The sequence below is a fragment of the Didymella exigua genome, assembly GCF_010094145.1.
Source record: "Didymella exigua CBS 183.55 unplaced genomic scaffold M421scaffold_4, whole genome shotgun sequence".
Lineage (NCBI taxonomy): Eukaryota > Fungi > Ascomycota > Dothideomycetes > Pleosporales > Didymellaceae > Didymella > Didymella exigua.
Genome location: NW_022984778.1, coordinates 986508 through 1005541, shown reverse-complemented (window position 1 = coordinate 1005541; position 19034 = coordinate 986508). Strand labels below are relative to the sequence as shown.

The 19034-nt window shown below is 52.4% G+C and overlaps 8 protein-coding genes across 8 annotated transcripts; 4 read left to right on the top strand and 4 right to left on the bottom strand.

The window, feature by feature from the left end:
• The first annotated feature begins 7 nt into the window (after positions 1-7).
• M421DRAFT_290931 (ATP-dependent RNA helicase eIF4A) lies at positions 8-1753 on the top strand. Its single transcript, XM_033589025.1, has 4 exons — positions 8-287; positions 398-541; positions 595-1596; positions 1646-1753. The coding sequence occupies exons 1-4, from the start codon at positions 254-256 to the stop codon at positions 1654-1656; spliced, it is 1191 nt and encodes a 396-aa protein (XP_033452638.1). The 5' UTR covers positions 8-253; the 3' UTR covers positions 1657-1753.
• Positions 1754-2345: 592 nt separating this feature from the next.
• On the top strand, positions 2346-3471 carry M421DRAFT_417110 (NUDIX domain-containing protein). Its single transcript, XM_033591325.1, has 2 exons — positions 2346-2403; positions 2475-3471. The coding sequence occupies exons 1-2, from the start codon at positions 2380-2382 to the stop codon at positions 3438-3440; spliced, it is 990 nt and encodes a 329-aa protein (XP_033452637.1). The 5' UTR covers positions 2346-2379; the 3' UTR covers positions 3441-3471.
• A 4466-nt stretch (positions 3472-7937) lies between these two features.
• On the bottom strand, positions 7938-8553 carry M421DRAFT_2020 (uncharacterized protein; the record flags this gene model as incomplete). Its single annotated transcript, XM_033588120.1, has 3 exons — positions 7938-8023; positions 8074-8377; positions 8428-8553. 3 exons carry the CDS (start codon positions 8551-8553, stop codon positions 7938-7940), a joined length of 516 nt encoding a protein of 171 aa, XP_033452636.1.
• Positions 8554-9443: 890 nt separating this feature from the next.
• On the top strand, positions 9444-10748 carry M421DRAFT_417107 (F-actin-capping protein subunit beta). The gene is made up of 4 exons (XM_033591324.1): positions 9444-9597; positions 9650-9949; positions 9998-10077; positions 10124-10748. The coding sequence occupies exons 1-4, from the start codon at positions 9572-9574 to the stop codon at positions 10513-10515; spliced, it is 798 nt and encodes a 265-aa protein (XP_033452635.1). The 5' UTR covers positions 9444-9571; the 3' UTR covers positions 10516-10748.
• On the bottom strand, positions 10658-11599 carry M421DRAFT_290872 (uncharacterized protein). The gene is made up of 2 exons (XM_033589023.1): positions 11347-11599; positions 10658-11282 (listed from the first exon to the last, which is right to left on the bottom strand). Exons 1-2 carry the CDS (start codon positions 11348-11350, stop codon positions 10810-10812), a joined length of 477 nt encoding a protein of 158 aa, XP_033452634.1. The 5' UTR covers positions 11351-11599; the 3' UTR covers positions 10658-10809.
• A 159-nt stretch (positions 11600-11758) lies between these two features.
• On the bottom strand, positions 11759-13343 carry M421DRAFT_417105 (FAD/NAD(P)-binding domain-containing protein). Its single transcript, XM_033591323.1, has 3 exons — positions 13187-13343; positions 13092-13129; positions 11759-12980 (listed from the first exon to the last, which is right to left on the bottom strand). Exons 1-3 carry the CDS (start codon positions 13248-13250, stop codon positions 11850-11852), a joined length of 1233 nt encoding a protein of 410 aa, XP_033452633.1. The 5' UTR covers positions 13251-13343; the 3' UTR covers positions 11759-11849.
• Positions 13344-13461: 118 nt separating this feature from the next.
• Positions 13462-15186, top strand: M421DRAFT_417104 (S-adenosyl-L-methionine-dependent methyltransferase). The gene has a single exon (XM_033591322.1). The coding sequence runs from the start codon at positions 13839-13841 to the stop codon at positions 14919-14921; it is 1083 nt and encodes a 360-aa protein (XP_033452632.1). The 5' UTR covers positions 13462-13838; the 3' UTR covers positions 14922-15186.
• A 765-nt stretch (positions 15187-15951) lies between these two features.
• Positions 15952-18698, bottom strand: M421DRAFT_417103 (uncharacterized protein). The gene is made up of 3 exons (XM_033591321.1): positions 17511-18698; positions 16194-17456; positions 15952-16152 (listed from the first exon to the last, which is right to left on the bottom strand). The coding sequence occupies exons 1-2, from the start codon at positions 18203-18205 to the stop codon at positions 16208-16210; spliced, it is 1944 nt and encodes a 647-aa protein (XP_033452631.1). The 5' UTR covers positions 18206-18698; the 3' UTR covers positions 15952-16152; positions 16194-16207.
• Positions 18699-19034: the final 336 nt, after the last annotated feature.

The following is a 19034-nucleotide window of genomic DNA, read 5'->3' as shown; positions in this document are numbered from 1 at the left end:
GTGCGAAGGCAAAACTTGGGTGTTGGATGTCGCCCGCCCCAGTTCGGATTGTACGCTAGCGGTAGCGCACTGTTACAAAGTCTTTTCATTTTTTGCCCCGCCCAACTCTGCCCTCACCCACCAAACAACTTTTTCAAATATCACACATAAAACGACAGCGGCTACCTTGCGGTCCCTCTGTCACTCCAACACAACCAGCACTTTCTACGACTACAGGCAACGCCAGTAGTCTTCCGCAAAAGCAACCGCAATCATGGCTGACAAGGGTCTTGAGGACGTGCCTGAGAGTGAGTGCCTCTGCAATGTTTGCGCTGCACGATGGCGACCCCTGCGATAAGCAGAGGCTGCTTGCAGTTGCAGCGCAAAGAACCAACGAGCGCAGACTGACATTCTGCAGGCCAGATCGAGTCCAACTACGATGAGACCACCGACTCCTTCGACAACATGAACCTGAAGGCTGAGCTCCTCCGTGGTGTCTACGCCTACGGTTTTGAGCGCCCTTCTGCCATCCAGCAGCGCGCCATCATGCCCGTCATCAAGGGTGAGTTTGTCCGGCGTAACAAAAATCCCAACACCAGCAGCTAACGTCTGCAGGCCACGATGTCATCGCGCAGGCTCAGTCTGGTACGGGTAAAACCGCTACCTTCTCGATCTCCACCCTCCAGAAGATCGACTCCTCCGTCAAGGCCTGCCAGGCCCTCATCCTCGCCCCCACCCGCGAGTTGGCCCAACAGATCCAGAAGGTCGTCATCGCCATCGGTGACTTCATGGACATCTCGTGCCACGCCTGCATTGGTGGTACCTCCGTCCGTGACGACATGAAGGCCCTCCAGGACGGTCCCCAGGTCGTTGTCGGTACTCCCGGCCGTGTCCAAGACATGATCCAGCGCCGTGTCCTCAAGACCGACCACATGAAGATGTTCGTTCTCGACGAGGCTGACGAGATGCTGTCCCGCGGTTTCACCGAGCAGATCTACGACATTTTCCAGCTTCTGCCCCAGTCCACCCAGGTCGTTCTCCTGTCTGCTACCATGCCCCAGGACGTCCTCGAGGTTACCACCAAGTTCATGCGCGACCCCATCCGTATCCTTGTCAAGAAGGACGAGCTTACCCTCGAAGGTATCAAGCAGTTCTACATTGCCGTCGAAAAGGAGGATTGGAAGCTCGACACTCTCTCCGACTTGTACGAGACCGTCACCATCACCCAGGCTGTCATCTTCTGCAACACCCGCAGGAAGGTCGACTGGCTCACCGACAAGCTCACTGCCCGTGACTTCACCGTCTCCGCCATGCACGGTGACATGGACCAGGCACAGCGTGATGTTATCATGAAGGAGTTCCGTTCCGGATCTTCCCGCGTCCTCATCGCCACTGACCTCCTCGCCCGTGGTATCGATGTCCAGCAGGTTTCTCTCGTCATCAACTACGACCTTCCCGCCAACCGCGAGAACTACATCCACCGCATCGGTCGTGGTGGACGTTTCGGACGTAAGGGTGTTGCCATCAACTTCGTCACCGCTGACGATGTCCGCATGATGCGCGAGATTGAGCAGTTCTACAGCACACAGATCGAGGAGATGCCCATGAACGTGGCTGGTAAGTTTGCAGCTCTAGAGCGCAAGAAGCATACACTAACACTTCTCAGACCTCATCTAAGCGGGTGTCCCCTGCGTTCCAATCATCGTCTCTTCTCAGCTATATATCCTAGTGGTGCAGTTGGAATAGAAGCGGTGGTGATCTAATTCAGGCACGCTTGCGAGATCAAGCGTGCTTTGTTGATTCGGCACAAAAGCGATACTGGGACGAGCGGTCGTCCATCCATCGCGGCATCTTGGCGTTTGTCCTTTTCATGTGCGAAATGATTTCCCCAAAAGAATGTTTCCTGCAGATGATAGAGACGTCAGTTGGCTGGGATGTTTTTCCACGCAATCTACTGTTTCTTAGCTACTTCTCATGGGCTTTCTTGTTCTCCGAGGATGTGCTACGTTGCATCGAGGCATGCCCGCGGGATGGAATACGCTTCCCATGGTCACGCATGTCTACGATAACGATGATGAGTTTTCTTTCATATAGAGATGCGGTTCAATTGCATGATATTTACTGAACGTTTCCTCCAGCAACACATTGAACAACTTTACACCTGCGTCACCGTTCCATGCATAGTGACGACTCAATTATATAGCTTCGACAGCTTTGAGATGCATGTAGTTATCTTCACACCGAGTCTCGAGTAGCGAGTCTGAAACCGGTGACGTCACTACTCGCTTATCGATTGCCTCGGTCCCCCTCGTGAAGCCGCGCCTTTGAGAGCCTTAATGACTGAGCATCTTTCTCATGAGGCCGACAGCATGGCTCGCGCAAAGCAGAGCCTTTGCGACCATGGTGCTTTCCCCGACCTCGACAGTACGTCATGTGCCGGTGCACAATTGGTGCATCGCTTCAAAGATCATCTAATCATACTGACGGCCTTGTAGCGAGTGCTCGAACGATTGCGCGCATACACTCCACCGCCAACGAATTACTACAACTGCCCACTAAGCCGGCGCGCTGCCGTGCTAATTGTCCTCTTTCCCGACCACCATGGCGACCTCAAGGTCGTCCTCACAATGCGCAGTGCCTCTTTGAGGAACTATGCAGGCCAAGCAGCACTTCCTGGAGGAAAGGCAGACTCGCTCTCAGAGACGCCTTGGGACACTGCGCGGAGGGAAGCAGATGAAGAGATCGGACTTCCTATGGACGACAGCAAGTTGAAAGGCTTCACGGTCGAGCACCTCTGCGAACTGCCCGCGAACCTCGCAAAGACAGAGCTTGGTGTGCGGCCCTGCATAGCATACCTGTCGCCAATTACTTCTAGTACCAACGAGGCGCCATCCAGCGCAACCGACAGCAACTTCGAACACCGTCTGATTCCCCGTCTCGACCCTAAAGAAGTAGCTGCCGTCTTCACCGCCCCATTCCACGCCTTCCTGCGCAAAGACTGGCCCGGTCCTGGTCCAGCGCCTATGCAGAAGAACGGCAAGCCCGAGAAATGGTACCGAGGAAGCTGGACGGACTGGCACGAAAGCCGCTGGCGTATGCACAACTTCTACATCCCCAAGCCGCCGCCCTTGTCCCAGGAGATGCGCAGGAACGCCGCAAATTCCCAGCCACCGTCTGGGTCTTCGGATCATGGCAGCGGTTCACCTGAGGGCGATGATCCGAGGCCGGAACCGAGTGCGTTGGATGATCTGACGACGTTCAGGGTGTTTGGTATGACGGCGAGGATCCTGGTGGATGCCGCTAGGGTTGCATATGGAGAGGAGCCGGAGTTCGAGCATAACAGCCATTTTGGTGATGAGGGGATGATTGGGAGACTGTTGAAGATGGGCAGGCTGAGTGAGGAGAGGAAGAAGGGGGAGGTGCTGACGAAGGATGTGCTAAGGCAGGCTAGTAAGATGTAGAAAATCTTTAGCACAAGGAGGCATGTACGTCTAAAAAGCGTTTCGGCTGACTGTGCACGCCTATGGTCTACTGACGCCCTGCTCAGTTGACGGCAATCACTTTCACTTGAGCCCTGCCTGTGAATAGGCCTAGCCCAACGCCCGGTTGGCAAATTCGGATTTTCTTACCTGACCGCAGCACACATCAACCTGCACTTTGGCACCTTCTCTACACTCAACGCTAGACGTACGATCAACAATGGCGTCGGTATCACCAACATCATGCGCTCAAGACGCAATGTGAGTGCCTTTTGTTGGCAAGACACTAAACATGACTGACGCCCTCACAGCTCTGTTCGGAATCAGCAGCAATCACCACTTCATCGTCATCCTTCAGAGCTGCGCAACGACATCCGCCACCTTGTCTGCTACCACCCAGGAAATCTCATCCCTATTATGCTGCACGCTCCCGGTAGCTCTGATCTCAGCTAACGCGTCACATCGATCTGGCTTATGTGTGACAGCTACATCGCGAGACTGCTATACTTCCTTTTCAGCTTAACACTTTTCTCTTGAGTATTGGCTTGAGCGGCCTTAGCATATACCACGAGTTTATGGAAGCCTGTCGCTCACTCAGCGCTGCGCCATCAAGGCTACTGCGGTCGGACTTGAGAGCACTGGTCCCATCTTGTCTGCGTATGGGAAACGCTTCGACACAAACATGGCCGACACAGCTGTTGAGGATTGGATTGCCCCTTTCCAGGGCTTGAAAGGTCTGCGCAGCATATTAGTGGCCGTGGAAGATAACGTGGGCGAGGCTCAAGCACTCTCGTGTGGGCACATCATCAGAGCTGCGCTTGGAGCTTCTGCTGAAGTAGAGGTCACTTTCACCTGGCCCTGGATTAGCTAGGCTTTATACGATGACAGACCCCAAATTCCCAATGGAAGTGGGCTGGAGGTCCGCAAGAGACCAAGTCCCAGATCCCTTCGCAGTTCCAGGGCTCCGCGTCTTCTTTCACTTCACTAGCGGCCACTAGCGGCTTTACGCACCTTACATAAAGATCTTCTAGTAGCAATCAATCAATTCTCTTTCTCTACACTCCCACTTCCGCAACACCACGGCTCACCATGGCTCATCGTAAACCAAAGCTTGCAGTACCCGCAAAGACGCCTTCGACTGAGCCCAAGGTCACCAAGCTCAGGCGTTACGAGAATGGCTTGAACGACTCGAGAAGACATCAGCCCACCTTCTAGACATGTATGTTGCAACGACAGATTGTGGGGTACAGATGCTGACGCAGAAAAGTGCAAAGCGCAACGGAGCCGAATCGCCCTTCTCCGCGTACAGCCAGAAATCAGGAACAAGATCTGGAGCTTTGCTACAAGCGGCCAGCTTTTGATGGTTCCAAAAGACAAGAATGGCAAGGGTCATGCACAGCAGATCGACTTATGAGAAGGCAAATCCTCAGAACCAATTGGTGGGAGCTTCCCGTTTTATTATATTGGGAACAGAAACGCAACGCTCACCAAGCTCCCTGCAGCTTTCCGTCCACCAGAGGTCTGCCGTCAGATCTATACTGAAAAAGCTCTCACCGCATACCAGCAGAATGTCTTCCTCCACGACGAGTTTGTTCGGGGGCATCGGGGGCATCGGGGGCACCGGAGGCATCGGGGTCACTTCCTAATGAGTCGCTTCAAAGCAGCACAGCGAAAGGCCATTACAAGCATTGAAATTGCCCCACTCCAACTGTTCATCCATACGGCGACAGGACTCGAGCCCTGTACCCGTGACCACGGTTCTGCCGAACGTCAAAACTATCTGGCTTTCTACACTGACTACGAAGCTATTCAGGTCCGTCCACGATGCTGATCTGGATATCGATTCGATGGATAATGTGACCTGGCAAGCGTGGGTTCGAAGGAAGCTTTCAGAGGTGTATGGAGACAGGATAGAGGTTCGATTCGAAGACGAGAATTTCAAGTGAGAGAAAGATGGAATATTGTGATGTTGAAGAAGCTTCACATGGAACTTGACGGAGTGGATATCACTGCTCCAGCACTAAAGGTTACGCACTGAATGTCTGCAAGGTGAAATTCGGTTTTTCGGAGGCGGAGATACAGGCACTGTCTGGTTGTATGTAGTCTCCGGTTCGGGATTTTCTTCAACCATTCCAATTGCCGAGGGTCCTGCCATGAGCCATAGATTAGGACAACTGGAATTTCACTGCATCATAAAATAATCATCACTTTCGTATGAGGTAATTGAAAAATGTGCACCGTCTTCGTAAACAACTCGAGGAACAGCTTTTCATATTCCGAAGTGTCGTCATTGTCAACAGCCATCGCTATGTATGTGCTTTTCCCGACACAGAAGCTCAGGACTGACATCTCCATGTTACCTATGTAATCAATAATCATCTCCGCTCCTTCTTCTGCCCACAGTTTCGTAATGAGATTTACCACCGCGTTTCAAGATTGCAACTGGGTGACTGATGGAATTCACCCGTGTCACTTGTACATAGCTATTATGCGCTGTCAGCTACACTGAGAGACCTCTTTGCTTCCTTTCAAAGTCAATTACTTTACCTACGTAACCGACGGTGCGAAAAAATGAAGCCGCGGGCAGGAAGTTCACGAAAATCCTGACGCGCACGCAGCGCAACGCCATCCTTCAAAACAATTCACCGCTCTTGTCAGTCGGCTGGATCTTGGCTGCTGAAGCCGGGCAGTACAAGTCTTTCAGGGCGGAAGATGGCGCTGTCAGGGAGATATTTGTGCCCTCGAAGATTTAGGGGCGTACGACAGGTGTTTGTTGGGTAGCCAGTGCACGACACCGTCAAGGTTGTACTGCGTGAACAATTGATTCAACTTGCGCTTAGGATATACTCTGATATAGAGCTTTATTGTTCCAAATGACGAGAGCAGACATTGCCGGGTCTTCTTCGGTTGGAACCAGTTATGTGTTCTAGGCATAGGCTGTCCCGTTGTCATTTTCACAACCTCCTAGGGGAAGTTGATGAATCTACCGGCTGACGTCACTGCACGAGATTGAGTCCTTTCACTTCCTTTTCTCGTACCTCCTATCTATCCACAACATGATGTAGCGCCTGCCTAGCTATCTCACACGCACAAACTCGGCAACTGTCGCAGGGCCATAAAGTTTGCCCTTCGTCCGCTCTACCAACTATACTTCCCCTTCCAATATGAGCGCACAATCATTATTCACAAAGAAGCGCGCAGCATCAGCAGCAGGCAAATAAGACGAAGTCAACGATGGAAAACGGCAGAAGACTAGTGTGAGCGGCAAGGACGCCATGTACACATTTCTCCGAATGATTGAAGTAAGGTCTGATGGTGGTAGCTCCATCCGAAACCAACAGCAGTCACCTCTGCTCTTTTTCCCCTCCGAATTATGCAATAGGATATACAGCTATGTGTACGGCTGCAATGTTCACGTCAAGAACTCAATCCGCCTTTCGAACCCCACCCAGAAATTCATAGTACGCAATCATCCGCACTCTGTGTTGTACTGCGCACCCGACCTTTCACAGACCTGCGAGCTACAGGCCGAGACTGCATCCTTACTTCCACGGAGAGTGAATTCATCTTAAGCGACTACGGAAACACAAGGCGTTGTAAGAACTGCCACCTCGTCATTCACGGCTTCCTTGAAGCGTTGTCGCCTGCGCAATGCAACGCAATTCGCTGCGTACGAATCAGTCTGGCAAGTATTGGGTTTGTGATACGAGCACTCGAGATTCACTGGCTAGAACTCAATCGATATCCTGCAACAGGCAACGATAATTACGGTAGCATGTACTCATTCAAAAAGCTAAAAGGCTTAAGGCGTGTAGTGGTGCACATTACGGGCAACAATCGCATGGCTGTTTACAAAAATGTCGAGGCGTTCAGCCGGGTCATGGGTTCACCTGAGGGTGTCGAGATTGACGTGGATGAAGTCGTCCCGTACTGAAGCACCAGAGCTCGGGATAAAAGAGAGACACATCTAGAGCGGCATCAAACATGTGATCATGTCTGCAACGAAGGGGTGATTCATCAAGTGGAATAGTATAGAGTGTGGAAGAACATTTCGATTAACCAAAGTTTGCTACTGCGTGGAGATCGTACCTGCGCTTTTGCGCCAGTGAATGATTGTTGCCAAAGCCACCAGCAGACTGAGATGCTGCTTCCCCATTGCGCAATCAATTGGACCACCATACAATGGTGAGAATTGTCGATATCCTGCTGCTCCGCCTTGAGCGCCAGAAATACCTGTAATTCGAAAAAGATCAGAACTGTCACACAACGCCCCCGCCAGACCATGTGACCAAGAAGAATGATCACGAGAAATAGCTGAGGTTATGATGATGACGACATGTTAGAAGACGATACAAGCCAACTCGTTGTGATATCCAGATCGTAGGAACCAATGAACTTTGCGTCGATGTGCATTCGCCAGGCTTTCAGCGAATGATGGTGCACAGCTCTTGATAATACACACCTCAGGATGGTGAAGACCTAAACCTCCTCCTCCTCGGCCTCAGCCCCAGCCTCGGGCTTGAGGTCGTTGGAGTCGGTGGAGTCAGGCTCAGCCTTGGCCTTTGCTGCCAAACAATCAGTCACCTCCGGTAAACATCAGAATTAAGCAACTCACCATCCTCATCCTCAGGCTCTTGCCTGGGCTTGGCCTTAGCGGGACGACCCTTCTTCTTGGGAGAAGCGTCGCCATCCTCAGCCTCCTTGGCGGCGCGCTTACGAGGCGTCTTCTTAGGAGTGGTCTCACCGTCCTCTCCGTCGGCCTCCTTCTTCTTGCGACCACCGCCGCGCTTGGGAGTAGGAGGGGGGGGGGCATTGGGGTCAGCAGGCGCCATGAGCTTCTTCTTGAGGGCGGCCCAGGCGTTGCTAGCGGAGCGAGGGTTGGTCATGCCAGCGAACTCTGCAAGTTTCTCGTTGTCGATCTTTACCTGTCAGTCATAGTGTTTGAGGTGGGGATGTATAAAGACCATACCTCAGGAGGACCAGACTTCAGGGACTGCATCGCCCAGCTGAGAATCTGGAGCTCGCGCTCGCTGAACTTGGCAGTCGGCGCCGCGACGGAAGAGCTGGGGGCTGGAGACTTAGTGGAGTCGGACATGGCTACTGGTAGGATGTTGAAGATTGAGAGTGTTGGTGTGCTAGGGTAAGGAGTGAGCTGTAGCAATCGCAGGTTGTAGGAAGATGAGCCCGCCAATCAAGAATAGCGGGGTGTCGGTGGTATTTATGCACGAAGGTACCCTGATTCATTGATGCTCGTGAACTGAGAGTGAAGGTGAATTGCGCTCGAATGCTACCGAATGGCGGCGAATGCCTGCTCGTCCCTGCTTCACCTGCTCTCCGCAAATGAGCATTTTCCAGACCTAGTACAAACTGCATGCATCCAAAGAGATGTGTCGAACAGAGACCTGCTATCGAGGTGGACAAACGGTGTGATGGCAGCAGCCATATTGCAGTAATTCCTTGATGAACCTTTGTAAGCATGTAGTCGAGCCTGTCGGAGGCTTGCAATATGTCCAGATGTAGGCTTATAGGGTGATCAGGTTTGACCATCGTTCGCGCTTAGAAGCATCGTGAAACGCGACGTAGAATTGGCAGGGAGTGTTTCTTCGCGAGAGGTGGCGCTTGTCAGCCGGTTGAATAGCAGTGCCTGGATTGTTGCGAGCAATACGCAGAGAAGGCGTATCGACTCCCTAAATTTATGTGATGTAGGTGTTGCTACGAGCCAAAGCAGTCCTTATAGCTTCTCCAGGGCAAGAGCGATGTAGGTGAAGGGCCATGGCAGCAAACAACAGGCAGGCAAGGCAGGAGCATTGGGAGCGCAATTACGAATGCAGAGCTCATTCCTACCTACACCTCCATTCACGTCACTGTACTGTACCCGCATCGTTTTTAGATATTCACGTTGAGAGTGGAAGAGGTGAGGTCAGCTCAACCTGACACGAAACGCAATGGGCGACTTCAAACCTGACTCGCGCACCACCGAAACCCCGACCTTGGAAGCATTAGGCACAGGAGCTCCTCCCGCCGCCAGCCACATCGCAGCACCCGGGACTCGATTGCTTGTCCCCAGATCTCCGCTCCAGACGACATTTTTCGAACGCATACCGTCCCGCAAAATGGCCGACCCCCTAGACAGCGCGCTGTAAGCTGCTTCCCCTCCTCTCGACGTAAACAACCCCACTAACACCGCCCAGCGACCTCCTTCGGCGCCTTAATCCCAAGGACGTCAAGCAGAACGTTGAGCGAATTATTAGCCTGAACCCCTCGCTCGAAGAGGACCTGCTCGAATCCGTTGATGTCCCGCTTACCGCGAAGAAGTGCTCTAAAACAAAGCGCGACTTCCTGTGCTGCGACTACAACCGCGACGGTGATAGCTGGCGGAGTCCGTGGAGCAACGAGTTCGAGCCGCCGATTGAGGATGGCGTGGCACCGAGTGAGAGGATCAGGAAGATGGAGATCAAGGCCAATGAGGCGTTTGACGTGTACCGAGAGCTGTAAGTGCAATGCTGAGGGTAGGAGAGGGCGTGGGCTGACATGAACAGGTACTTCGAGGGCGGTATATCGAGTGTCTACCTCTGGGACGTGGATGAAGGCTTTGCTGGCTGTGTGCTACTAAAAAAGAGTAGGTCGACGCTGTAGTATTGCGAGGGCTCCGCTAATACAGACAGCCGTCAACCCCACAAACCGCAGCTGTGGCAGCTGGGACAGCATCCACGTTTTTGATGCGCAGGACCGCGCCCGTACCGCCCACTACAAGTTGACCTCGACCGTCATCCTCTCCCTCGGCACCGACTCCGAAGCGCTCGGTGGTCTGGACCTGTCTGGTAACATGGTTCGCCAGGTGGAGGCTGATATGGCTGTTGAGGACGACACATCACACGTTGCGAACATTGGCAAGATGGTCGAGGATATGGAGCTGAAGATGCGCAACTTGCTGCAAGAGGTGTATTTTGGCAAGGCGAAGGACGTTGTTGGTGACCTGAGGAGCATCCCGCCACTAAGCCAGACGAACAAGGACAGGGCGACACAGAGAGAGATGATCAGCAGCATGGGCAGGTAGTCTTCTCACGCTGACGGGATAGAAAACAATGAAAGTAAGCAATAAACGCTGACGCTGAAGATCAATGACTGAATTTGCGTCCGATATTCCTCATCACCGAAGCACAGTCTTTAACGGACCAAGTCGCATCGTCGCAGTCGTTTTAGCCAGTCAAGCGCTCATGTGCGCTCAGAAGCATAGTCGTCTTCAAAAAAAAGTCACCAGGTATCACGTGCTACCTCAGTAGTAGTAACCCTCACTCATCTCCGACCAGGGTCCCTCATCTTCCGTACTCAAATAGTTCCGCTCGCTTCTTCAGCTGCTTTGTACCCATGCTTGTAAAGGCGCTATAACGCCAGCCGTTTTCGTATTCCTGGTCAGCGAGCAAAGATTTCGACAAGAAATGTCTTTGAGCTGCTGCAACACGTCCGCTCGTTCCTCGTCATCTTCCTCGTCGAGAAGCTCGAGGTGCTTGATGGCCTCAAGCCGAGCTGGCAGACGCTTGGACAGCCACTTCGACATCGCATAATGCGTCGCAAACGAGAACCTGTTGATTGTGTAGATCAAGGTTACGGTCTCAGCGTAAATCTGACGGCAGACTTGAGGTAGGCTGAAGGCGATAGGCTCGTGCCATCTCTTGTAAACGTGGCTAGAGAAGCCACTCCTAAAAATCTCAATGTGAGAGTTGTAATACAGCCGCATCTTGTTGGGCCGGTATACAGCACATGCGAAGATTATGTTTGAGATCTCAGGCGGCAAGCGAAGTAGAGGTGAGTCGGCATTTGCAACTGTACTGCACGTTCTGTTAGATGCTCCCTCCAGAACCCAAAGGGTTCCATCGCCGTCACTTACACATGCTGCAGGCGCTTCAACTTCTTGAAGCTGACCAGACCCTCGGTCCTTCGATAGCACTTGTTGCGAGGGACCCATTTCTCGGGAGCTTGCTACCCGGATTCGCGAGTAGGTATTGCCTGCTTCGTTCGCAGCATCTGCACTGGCCTTCGTATTGTCTTGATTGCTTCTGCGCATTGTCGGCGCCATCTTGACGTGGTGACTGTATCAAAGGGTACAGCCAGATGCTGAGGTGGGGACAGGTGACTGAGGTGAGTCGAGAGCTCCTTCCTCCGACGCGTCTACGAACGCGCTAGCAAGTGAGCAACGGAAACAAAAACAATCAAAATCACTCGTGCAGAGGTCGTTCAGACGAGCAAGGAGGGTAATGTTGATGTTGACAGAGATATGGAGAGCAAACGCGAAGGGAATGGGACAGAGCAAGGGCTTTTCCAATTTGGTCAGGGTTGCAAGCTAAGAGCCAGGCGCTCCGCATCAACTGCACTTCACGACTAAAAAATTCTTCAAGTCTTCCTCAGCCCTTTCTTGAATAAAGGACTCTCCTTGATTCTCTCCCAGTCGTGCAACATCCCAGTGTTCGCTGTACCATCTCTGACTTCTGTGCCGCCCCGCTTGATCATCTCCTTCTCAAACTCCCTCATAACCTCCGCTTGGTCTCCGTTTTCTTGAATTTTTACAAGTGCATCCCTCAGCTTCCCTGCATCGGTGACACTATGATTCAAACCCTGGCCCCTCTGATAAGTCATGGGGTGACACGCATCACCCACCAGCGTTACCAGCCCATTGTAGTTATCCCAGCAATGCCCCTCAGCACCGGGGTCCCAGTCTGTCAGACCAAGATACCATGCACTTGCGTCGTCCGGAGTCCACTCGAGTGCGCTCTTCCAGGGGTCGCAAAAGTGCTTTGCTAGCTCTTTCTGCTGCTTAACGCGCTGAGCATCGGTCCAGTGCTTGGTTGCATCCTGCTCTTCTAGCGATGAGCGCCAAGACACGTAGAAGAAGAACGTCCAGCTCGATGGATCGTTGGGGTCTGGCGCATCGTGCATGCCGAAGAAGGCGAATGTGTTGTTCGGGTGCGCTGAGGCAAGGAACAGAGGGTGGAAGGAACGCAGGAAGAGAGCCTGTTCTGAAGTGAAGCGTTGCTGGATGAAGGTGGCGCAATATGGGATATGATTTATGGCGCCTAGCTCAGCACCCAGTAGCAGGCTTCGAGTCGTTGACCGCGCACCGTCGGCGCCAACCAACAGCGACCCAGTGGCAGAGCTACCATCTGTGAAGTGCGCGGTGACGGACTGCTTGCCCTCTGCATACGTGATTCTCTGGAGGTGTTTGCCATACTGAATGTCGAGATCCTGGGATAGGAGGTCTCGTAGCTTGCTCCTTCTCAAGCGGTAGAAGGGACCAAATGTGATGGTTGCAAGACGCTCACCAGTGTCACCTTTTAGCCAGGTCAGATCATCGAGCTCTTTGGTAGGCACATAAGGATCGACCTGGAGGCTCTGCACTTTCTCGTCGAACTGGCCATCTGGCATGAGACTCTTCAGGACAGGCGCACCCCAATGCAGGCCCATGTTCCAGTCTCTTTCTCCATGATGGTGGGCATTCTTTTCGAAGACAGTGCACGGTATGCTAGCCTGACGTTATCAGCTCGTGCCTGAGTTTTCCGCTACGGTGAATCAGATGGCATAATGCTGCATCGTGAAGTCGCACAGCAAGGCTGGCTGACAATGTCGCGTCTTACTTACTTTCCGCAGGCCCTGCGCAAGAGCAAGTCCTGTGCTACCTGCAGCTCTAGTCAGTCACAGTTGCAGAGCATGATCAACAAGCTTTGAGCACGCACCGGACCCAATGACCAGCACAGGCAGCTGGTATGGGGCGCTACTAGTTGGAGATCCTCCTGCCATTGCGCCTCTTGGTAAGACTCCTGTCGATTCCCACGGAGATGCGCAACAAGTTTAACTTCTAGTTGGGCACCCAGTGACGTTGACAGATGCTTTGCGGGCGCCTGGCGATGGTACCGCATCCAACGCTGCTCGGTCCATCATCCCAGCGAACGGCCCCATTCTCGGAGCTTCTCTCGACGGCCAAAAGTTAACGGCGCATCCTCCTCTGCATCCCTGGAGCACCGGACGAGGGCGCCACCCAACAGAAAACCTGGGCCGGCGGCCTCTAGCGAGATGGCGAGACTGTTGCGCAGCCGCGACTGGTTGCTTGAAACACTTCAAAGCGGAGACTCTCCGCCTAGCGCCCGTCATGGGCGAGCGATGCTGTCAAGCTGCGGCGCAGCCAGCAGCTGTCCGCCAGCCCGCTTGTTGCCGTTTAATATAACCAGACAGGTCCCACGGATGGAAACGATAATATCGACGAAGACGCGCTTGCTGATCGGCAGCTCATAATGTGATTGTTGTTCCCAGGCGGCCTGAGACAACAGCAGTCCATTTCCTCTCCACCGCGATCGCTCTACCCACCGGAACCATATCTCCGAGCCTATAATGGCTACCACGAGCAGCAGGCAGCACCCCAGCAACCAGGACAGCGACGTCGACCTGCACGCGCCTGTCGATTCATCACGGCTGGGCCAGCATGCCGATGAGACTTCGCCCGGAAACGACGAGCAGGTCTATGACTTTGCCTCTGATTCAGGCTTCGACAGCGGCAGCCTTGTGGGCGACGAGACCGACTCGCTCGCCACCAATATACTCAACCACCGCATAGAGAACGGACGGCAGTACCATGCATATCGAGATGGCGCATACTGGGGTCCCAACGACGAGCCTGCCAAAGAGATCCTCGACTTCGCCCACCACATGTATCTCCTCACGCTCGACCAAAAGCTTCATTTGGCACCCATATCGAAGAACCCGCAACAGATCCTCGATGTCGGCACGGGCACTGGCATCTGGGCAATAGACATGGCAGACCAGCACCCCTCTGCATCCGTCACCGGCATCGACCTCTCGCCCATCCAGCCAGAATGGGTGCCGCCGAACTGCCACTTCGAAATCGACGATGTGTCTCAAGATTGGACGTTTCCGGAAGACCACTTCGACTTCATACACATCCGCGAGCTGTTTGGCTGCATATCAGACTGGGATTTCTTCTTTCAGGAAGCGTACAAGCATACAAAACCTGGCGGCTGGATCGAAATCGTAGAGCACTCTGTTCAGCCTATGGCAGACGACGGGACAATGGGACCAGACCACTTCTACCACACTTGGGGCAAAACAGTGATCGAGATGGGCGATCGATTCGGCAAGAGCTTTACAATCTGGGAAGAGGCGAAGTTGATAATGGAAAGAGCTGGGTTTGTTGACGTTGTCGAAGTGGAGTACAAATGGCCCATGAACGGCTGGCCGACTGACAAGACGATGAAGAACATTGGAAGGTGGAACCAGCTCAGGTTACATGATGGCATTGAGGGCTTCATGCTCAGGCTGCTCACCCAGGTTGGTGGCTGGAGCTTGTCAAGAGCGCAGTTGCATCTGGCGCAGATGCGCAAAGAGCTGAAGAGCTACAGAACGCATGCGTATCTGCCCGGCACCGTCGTCTACGGAAGGAAGCCGCCCAAAACATGATCGAAGTCATTGGCACAGTCAGTCCTTTTGCGAGACGATTTTCAGCACCCATGTACGATTCTGCAGGCGATGATACCCACTTTTACCTTTCGATGTGTCGCAGCCAAAAAGGAGGCAAAATGTACATACATTAGCACCCCTGAATTGGCTGATAAATAGGCATTATATCTGCTGCGACACGATGAATAGACGATCTCAATGAATCCTTTTCACACAACTCAGTCATGGATATCCCATGGTCTTCTAGTCACCAGTTACAAGTCACCTATAATACCTAATTTCCTAATTTTTGGTGCTAAACACCGTGTATTTGTGCCGTTTACAGTCAGGAGTAACCCCCGGAGTCTGCTACACTTTAGTCGTAGCCGACTTTATCAGTAACAAAAGAGCCTAGCTCCCGCTCTGCTGTACACAGGGTCCAACAAACAGTTTAGAGACACGCTGCTTCACCAACATCTCATGAGCATAGTCACTTCTTATGTCTAGACTTACCGTAGCAGATCGGAAGTCTGCACCAATCTAGTGAATGACTCCACTGTGTTGACACATTCCAACTGATCAGTCCTTAGCTTTATCACCTTGCCAATCAGGCACACAGACATCCAAACAGCTATAGCCAAGATCGCTGAGCAGACTCAGTGCGACTCCGCATCTATGATCGGCATTGCAACTATGACGCTGTTCTTCCTTCACGGCGCATTCGTCTCGTCGATCGCGAGTACTGTGTTCTTCAACTGCACCAGGGACGGTCTACAGGTCTCTCGAAGAAGGTGGATCCTAGCTCCCGCGATCGTCCCCTTGATGCTGCTTGTTCTCGGTCTGTGGCTTGCTTGGCTATATGGGAGCAGACGGTCTGCTTTCGATAAGGCCGTGAGTTGGTTCCAGAGAAGGGCGATACGAAACAGTCCTCCAGGTGCGTGGACCCAGTTTTTACCGCACACGGTAACAGAGCGATCGGAATTGGCAAGGACTGGACGCGTTCACATCACTCGTCGACAACAGTTGAGTCGCATTGCAGTGGATTCTGTGTAAGCAATGTAGACCTACTTCAACTCTTCCTCGGTTTGTCCAAGTAACTCGTCCTCACCAACTCAACAGTCTAGCTACGACTAGAGCAGTCGTGGAGTAATTCAAGACTATGGGCCAAATGTCTTCAACATATTCCCAGATCATTAATCATGACACTCCGTCTAATTAGCAACGCACTTCTTCAGATAGCGCGACCTGCATTATCGACTTCAAATATTGGTCTATTACATCAGAATGTATCAGATCCATTTGCACAATCAGCTCACCTCCTTTACCATCTGCTCAGGCAACTTGTTAACTCCAACGCCACTATCTCCACTCTGCCTTCCATGGACAGCACACTCGATGTATCCTGCCACATCCTTGACATCAGCCGGTCCGATTAGCTTTATACTCTGCTTGAGCTTCTCGTTCCTGGCATACTTCAGCGATTTCTTCCATGTATCACGGGCATTCTTTGCCTTCTCAAACAGATTCAGCTTATAGATTATGCCCTCTTCCCCGTCGATCTGACGCTCAATCGCATACGAATGTGATGACGGAGGTACCGTAAGTGGCGATCCAACGTTGTGCGAGCGGCGGCGGGGCTGAGGTGGACTGTATAGCGATAAGGGATCCTCTTGCGGTTGTGAAGTGGCAAGCGACGTTGTTGAGTAGGAAAAGGAGCGAAGGACTAGAGATGAGCCCATGGATGACGAGGATTTATGTTTGATGGCAGCAAAAGGGTTATTGCTCTGTTGTTTCTGTTGATGAGAGGTCGCACTATGACATGAACTACGACGCGAGTAGTCGCGGCGGAACGGCGACGAGACAGGGAAGTCGGGCCAGGATAAATCTGAGAAGGGTGATGAGGGTAAATCGCCAGCAGTTTGCGGTCTTGGAGTAGGCAAAGGTGACTGTCGCACTATCGCAAGGCCACCTGGGAGGCGGAATACAGGCGTTGCCATTTCAAACGGGGCAGTAGATATCAAAGGCTCCTGTGGTGCTGAACCGAATTGTTGTGACTGTGACAGCGAGATGACAATAGGCTTTCTGGGCGTGGAGTCTTTGCGCAAAGTCCTGCGAGACAGGAGATCTTTACCGTGTTGAACGATGTTTGCAAGACTGGCGTCGTGCCTCACGTATCGATCAACCTCAGACTCAAGGACCTGCTTATGTGATCGGACTCCAGGATCGCTTGTGGATCTTTGGTTGATATCAGCTTGAAACTCTTTCCCCAAATGATGATTGACCCAGGAGCTCATCTTTCTGATATTTTTGTATCGCCCCAACGACGCTGTAGGTGGCAACTGGGGCCTTTGCAGAGATTCACCAGTAGGCGAGCCAACTGGTTTATTCCATGTCAGTGGTTCCGGAGTCAGATCTCGGTCTTTTGGTGGTGTTCTTGGCAGCACAAGCTCCTCACGGCCATCAAATGAACAATCCGCAAGAACGCTGCGACAGTCTTGAGCAAAGTCCAAGGCTTGCATTTTTTCGCTCATTTCGGGCCCTTCCGGACTAGCAGGGCTATCGTCTAATAAGAAGCCGCCTTTCTGGAACATCGTAAGCTTGTGGACTTACCGATCTAGAGGAGAGTCTTCCTCGCGTTTCACAGAGTCTGAGCGTTGATGCGGGCCGTCCCATACGATTCCCTGATCTCTTGGCGAGCCTAAATCAAGCCAGTTGAACGCTCTCTCTTTCATCGTTACATCTGAAAGTGCAGAGACAAGACCAAGAGGCGAGGGTAGGTCGGTATCATCGAAGCGCTCCTCTGGCCGTCCATCATCATTTGTGTTGGTTGAATATCTTGAGCTGGTTGATGGCAGAGTGTCTTTGGAGTTATTTTTCGTCGAAGATGGGTCTGACAATGACAGTGATAACCTCGAGGGATTACGAGGTGGTATGTCAGGGGTTGCAGCGCTTTGTTCGTGTATGGGATCTAGCGGAGTTTGTTGAAAAGAACCATTACTCTGCTGCCACAGAACAGGATCCGCTTGCATAGCTGCAATATCTTCTGGCGGCTCGGGTATGATGGGAGAGTATTTTCGAAGGGCGAGAGGGGGTGTAGACTGAGCTTGTGAGCCTTCGCCGTTGTCCCAATTTGAGGGTGACTCCCACAAAGACAAGCCGGTACTTCGAGACTGAACAGTGATTATCGAAGACGAAGATGTGTGCTTCTGCAGCGGTGGCTTCACAAGTACTGGTGATAACGGCTTATCAGGAGCCCGAGGAGTCACGCGGATAAAAGACTTGAAAAATTGCACTGGGCGCTCCATTCCGTGTAGATGGGAAGAATATAGCATGGTCTGCCTGTCCGGAGACGGTGGTGTCGATAAGTTCATTCCTCGATTTTCGCGAACGGTGCTGATGAAGACTACAAATGATCTTATCGGGGCAGCTTTCCAGAATATTGCCTGACAAAGGGGGTCATTGACGCCATTGCATGTGGCTGAGTACCTGTGCTCGATACTGTCCGTATGTCAAGTGGAGAACAAAGACTCAAAAAAATCAGACCCGCTAGGTTGCATTGCCGCACGCAGCTCGAACCCTCTTCGCTCGTTAGTTTCTCGAGTCTGAGATTCCCCATTTAGATGGGTGTCAGGTCTGATCGACCCAGCCTCGTTTTCCTGTGGAATGGACGGCTCAGAGCTCGCCCACTGTTGCGCGTAGCCCCTTCTTGACACTTGCGAGTATTAATTATCATCTTCGAGCATCTCGAAGTATGTGTCAACATCTTAAAGAGGTACTGTGCGCTTTGTTTGATTGGCGCCAGAAGTTCGAGGGGATGAAAGAGTGGATTGTTCGAGGGACGAGGAACGGCCGCCGCTTCCAGCGAGGACAGGGGCGCTAAGCGGACGTCTGCGGCCATGCCCAAGTCGAGACTGTCAGCAGCATACCAAATCGACAGGAGCGATCAACAGCTTGGGATCAGAAACTATGAGATAGTCTCGACGATGCAAAATGATCGAACAGGTCTCCCTGAGCTTTTTTAGCCAGTTCTGGACCCAGCAAGTCAAACATCAAGGTGACCGTACCGTCCGGCAATGAAAGCAACTCAGATAGGTATGTGCATTTATCTTCGACGCGTATCTCATGAGCTGAAAT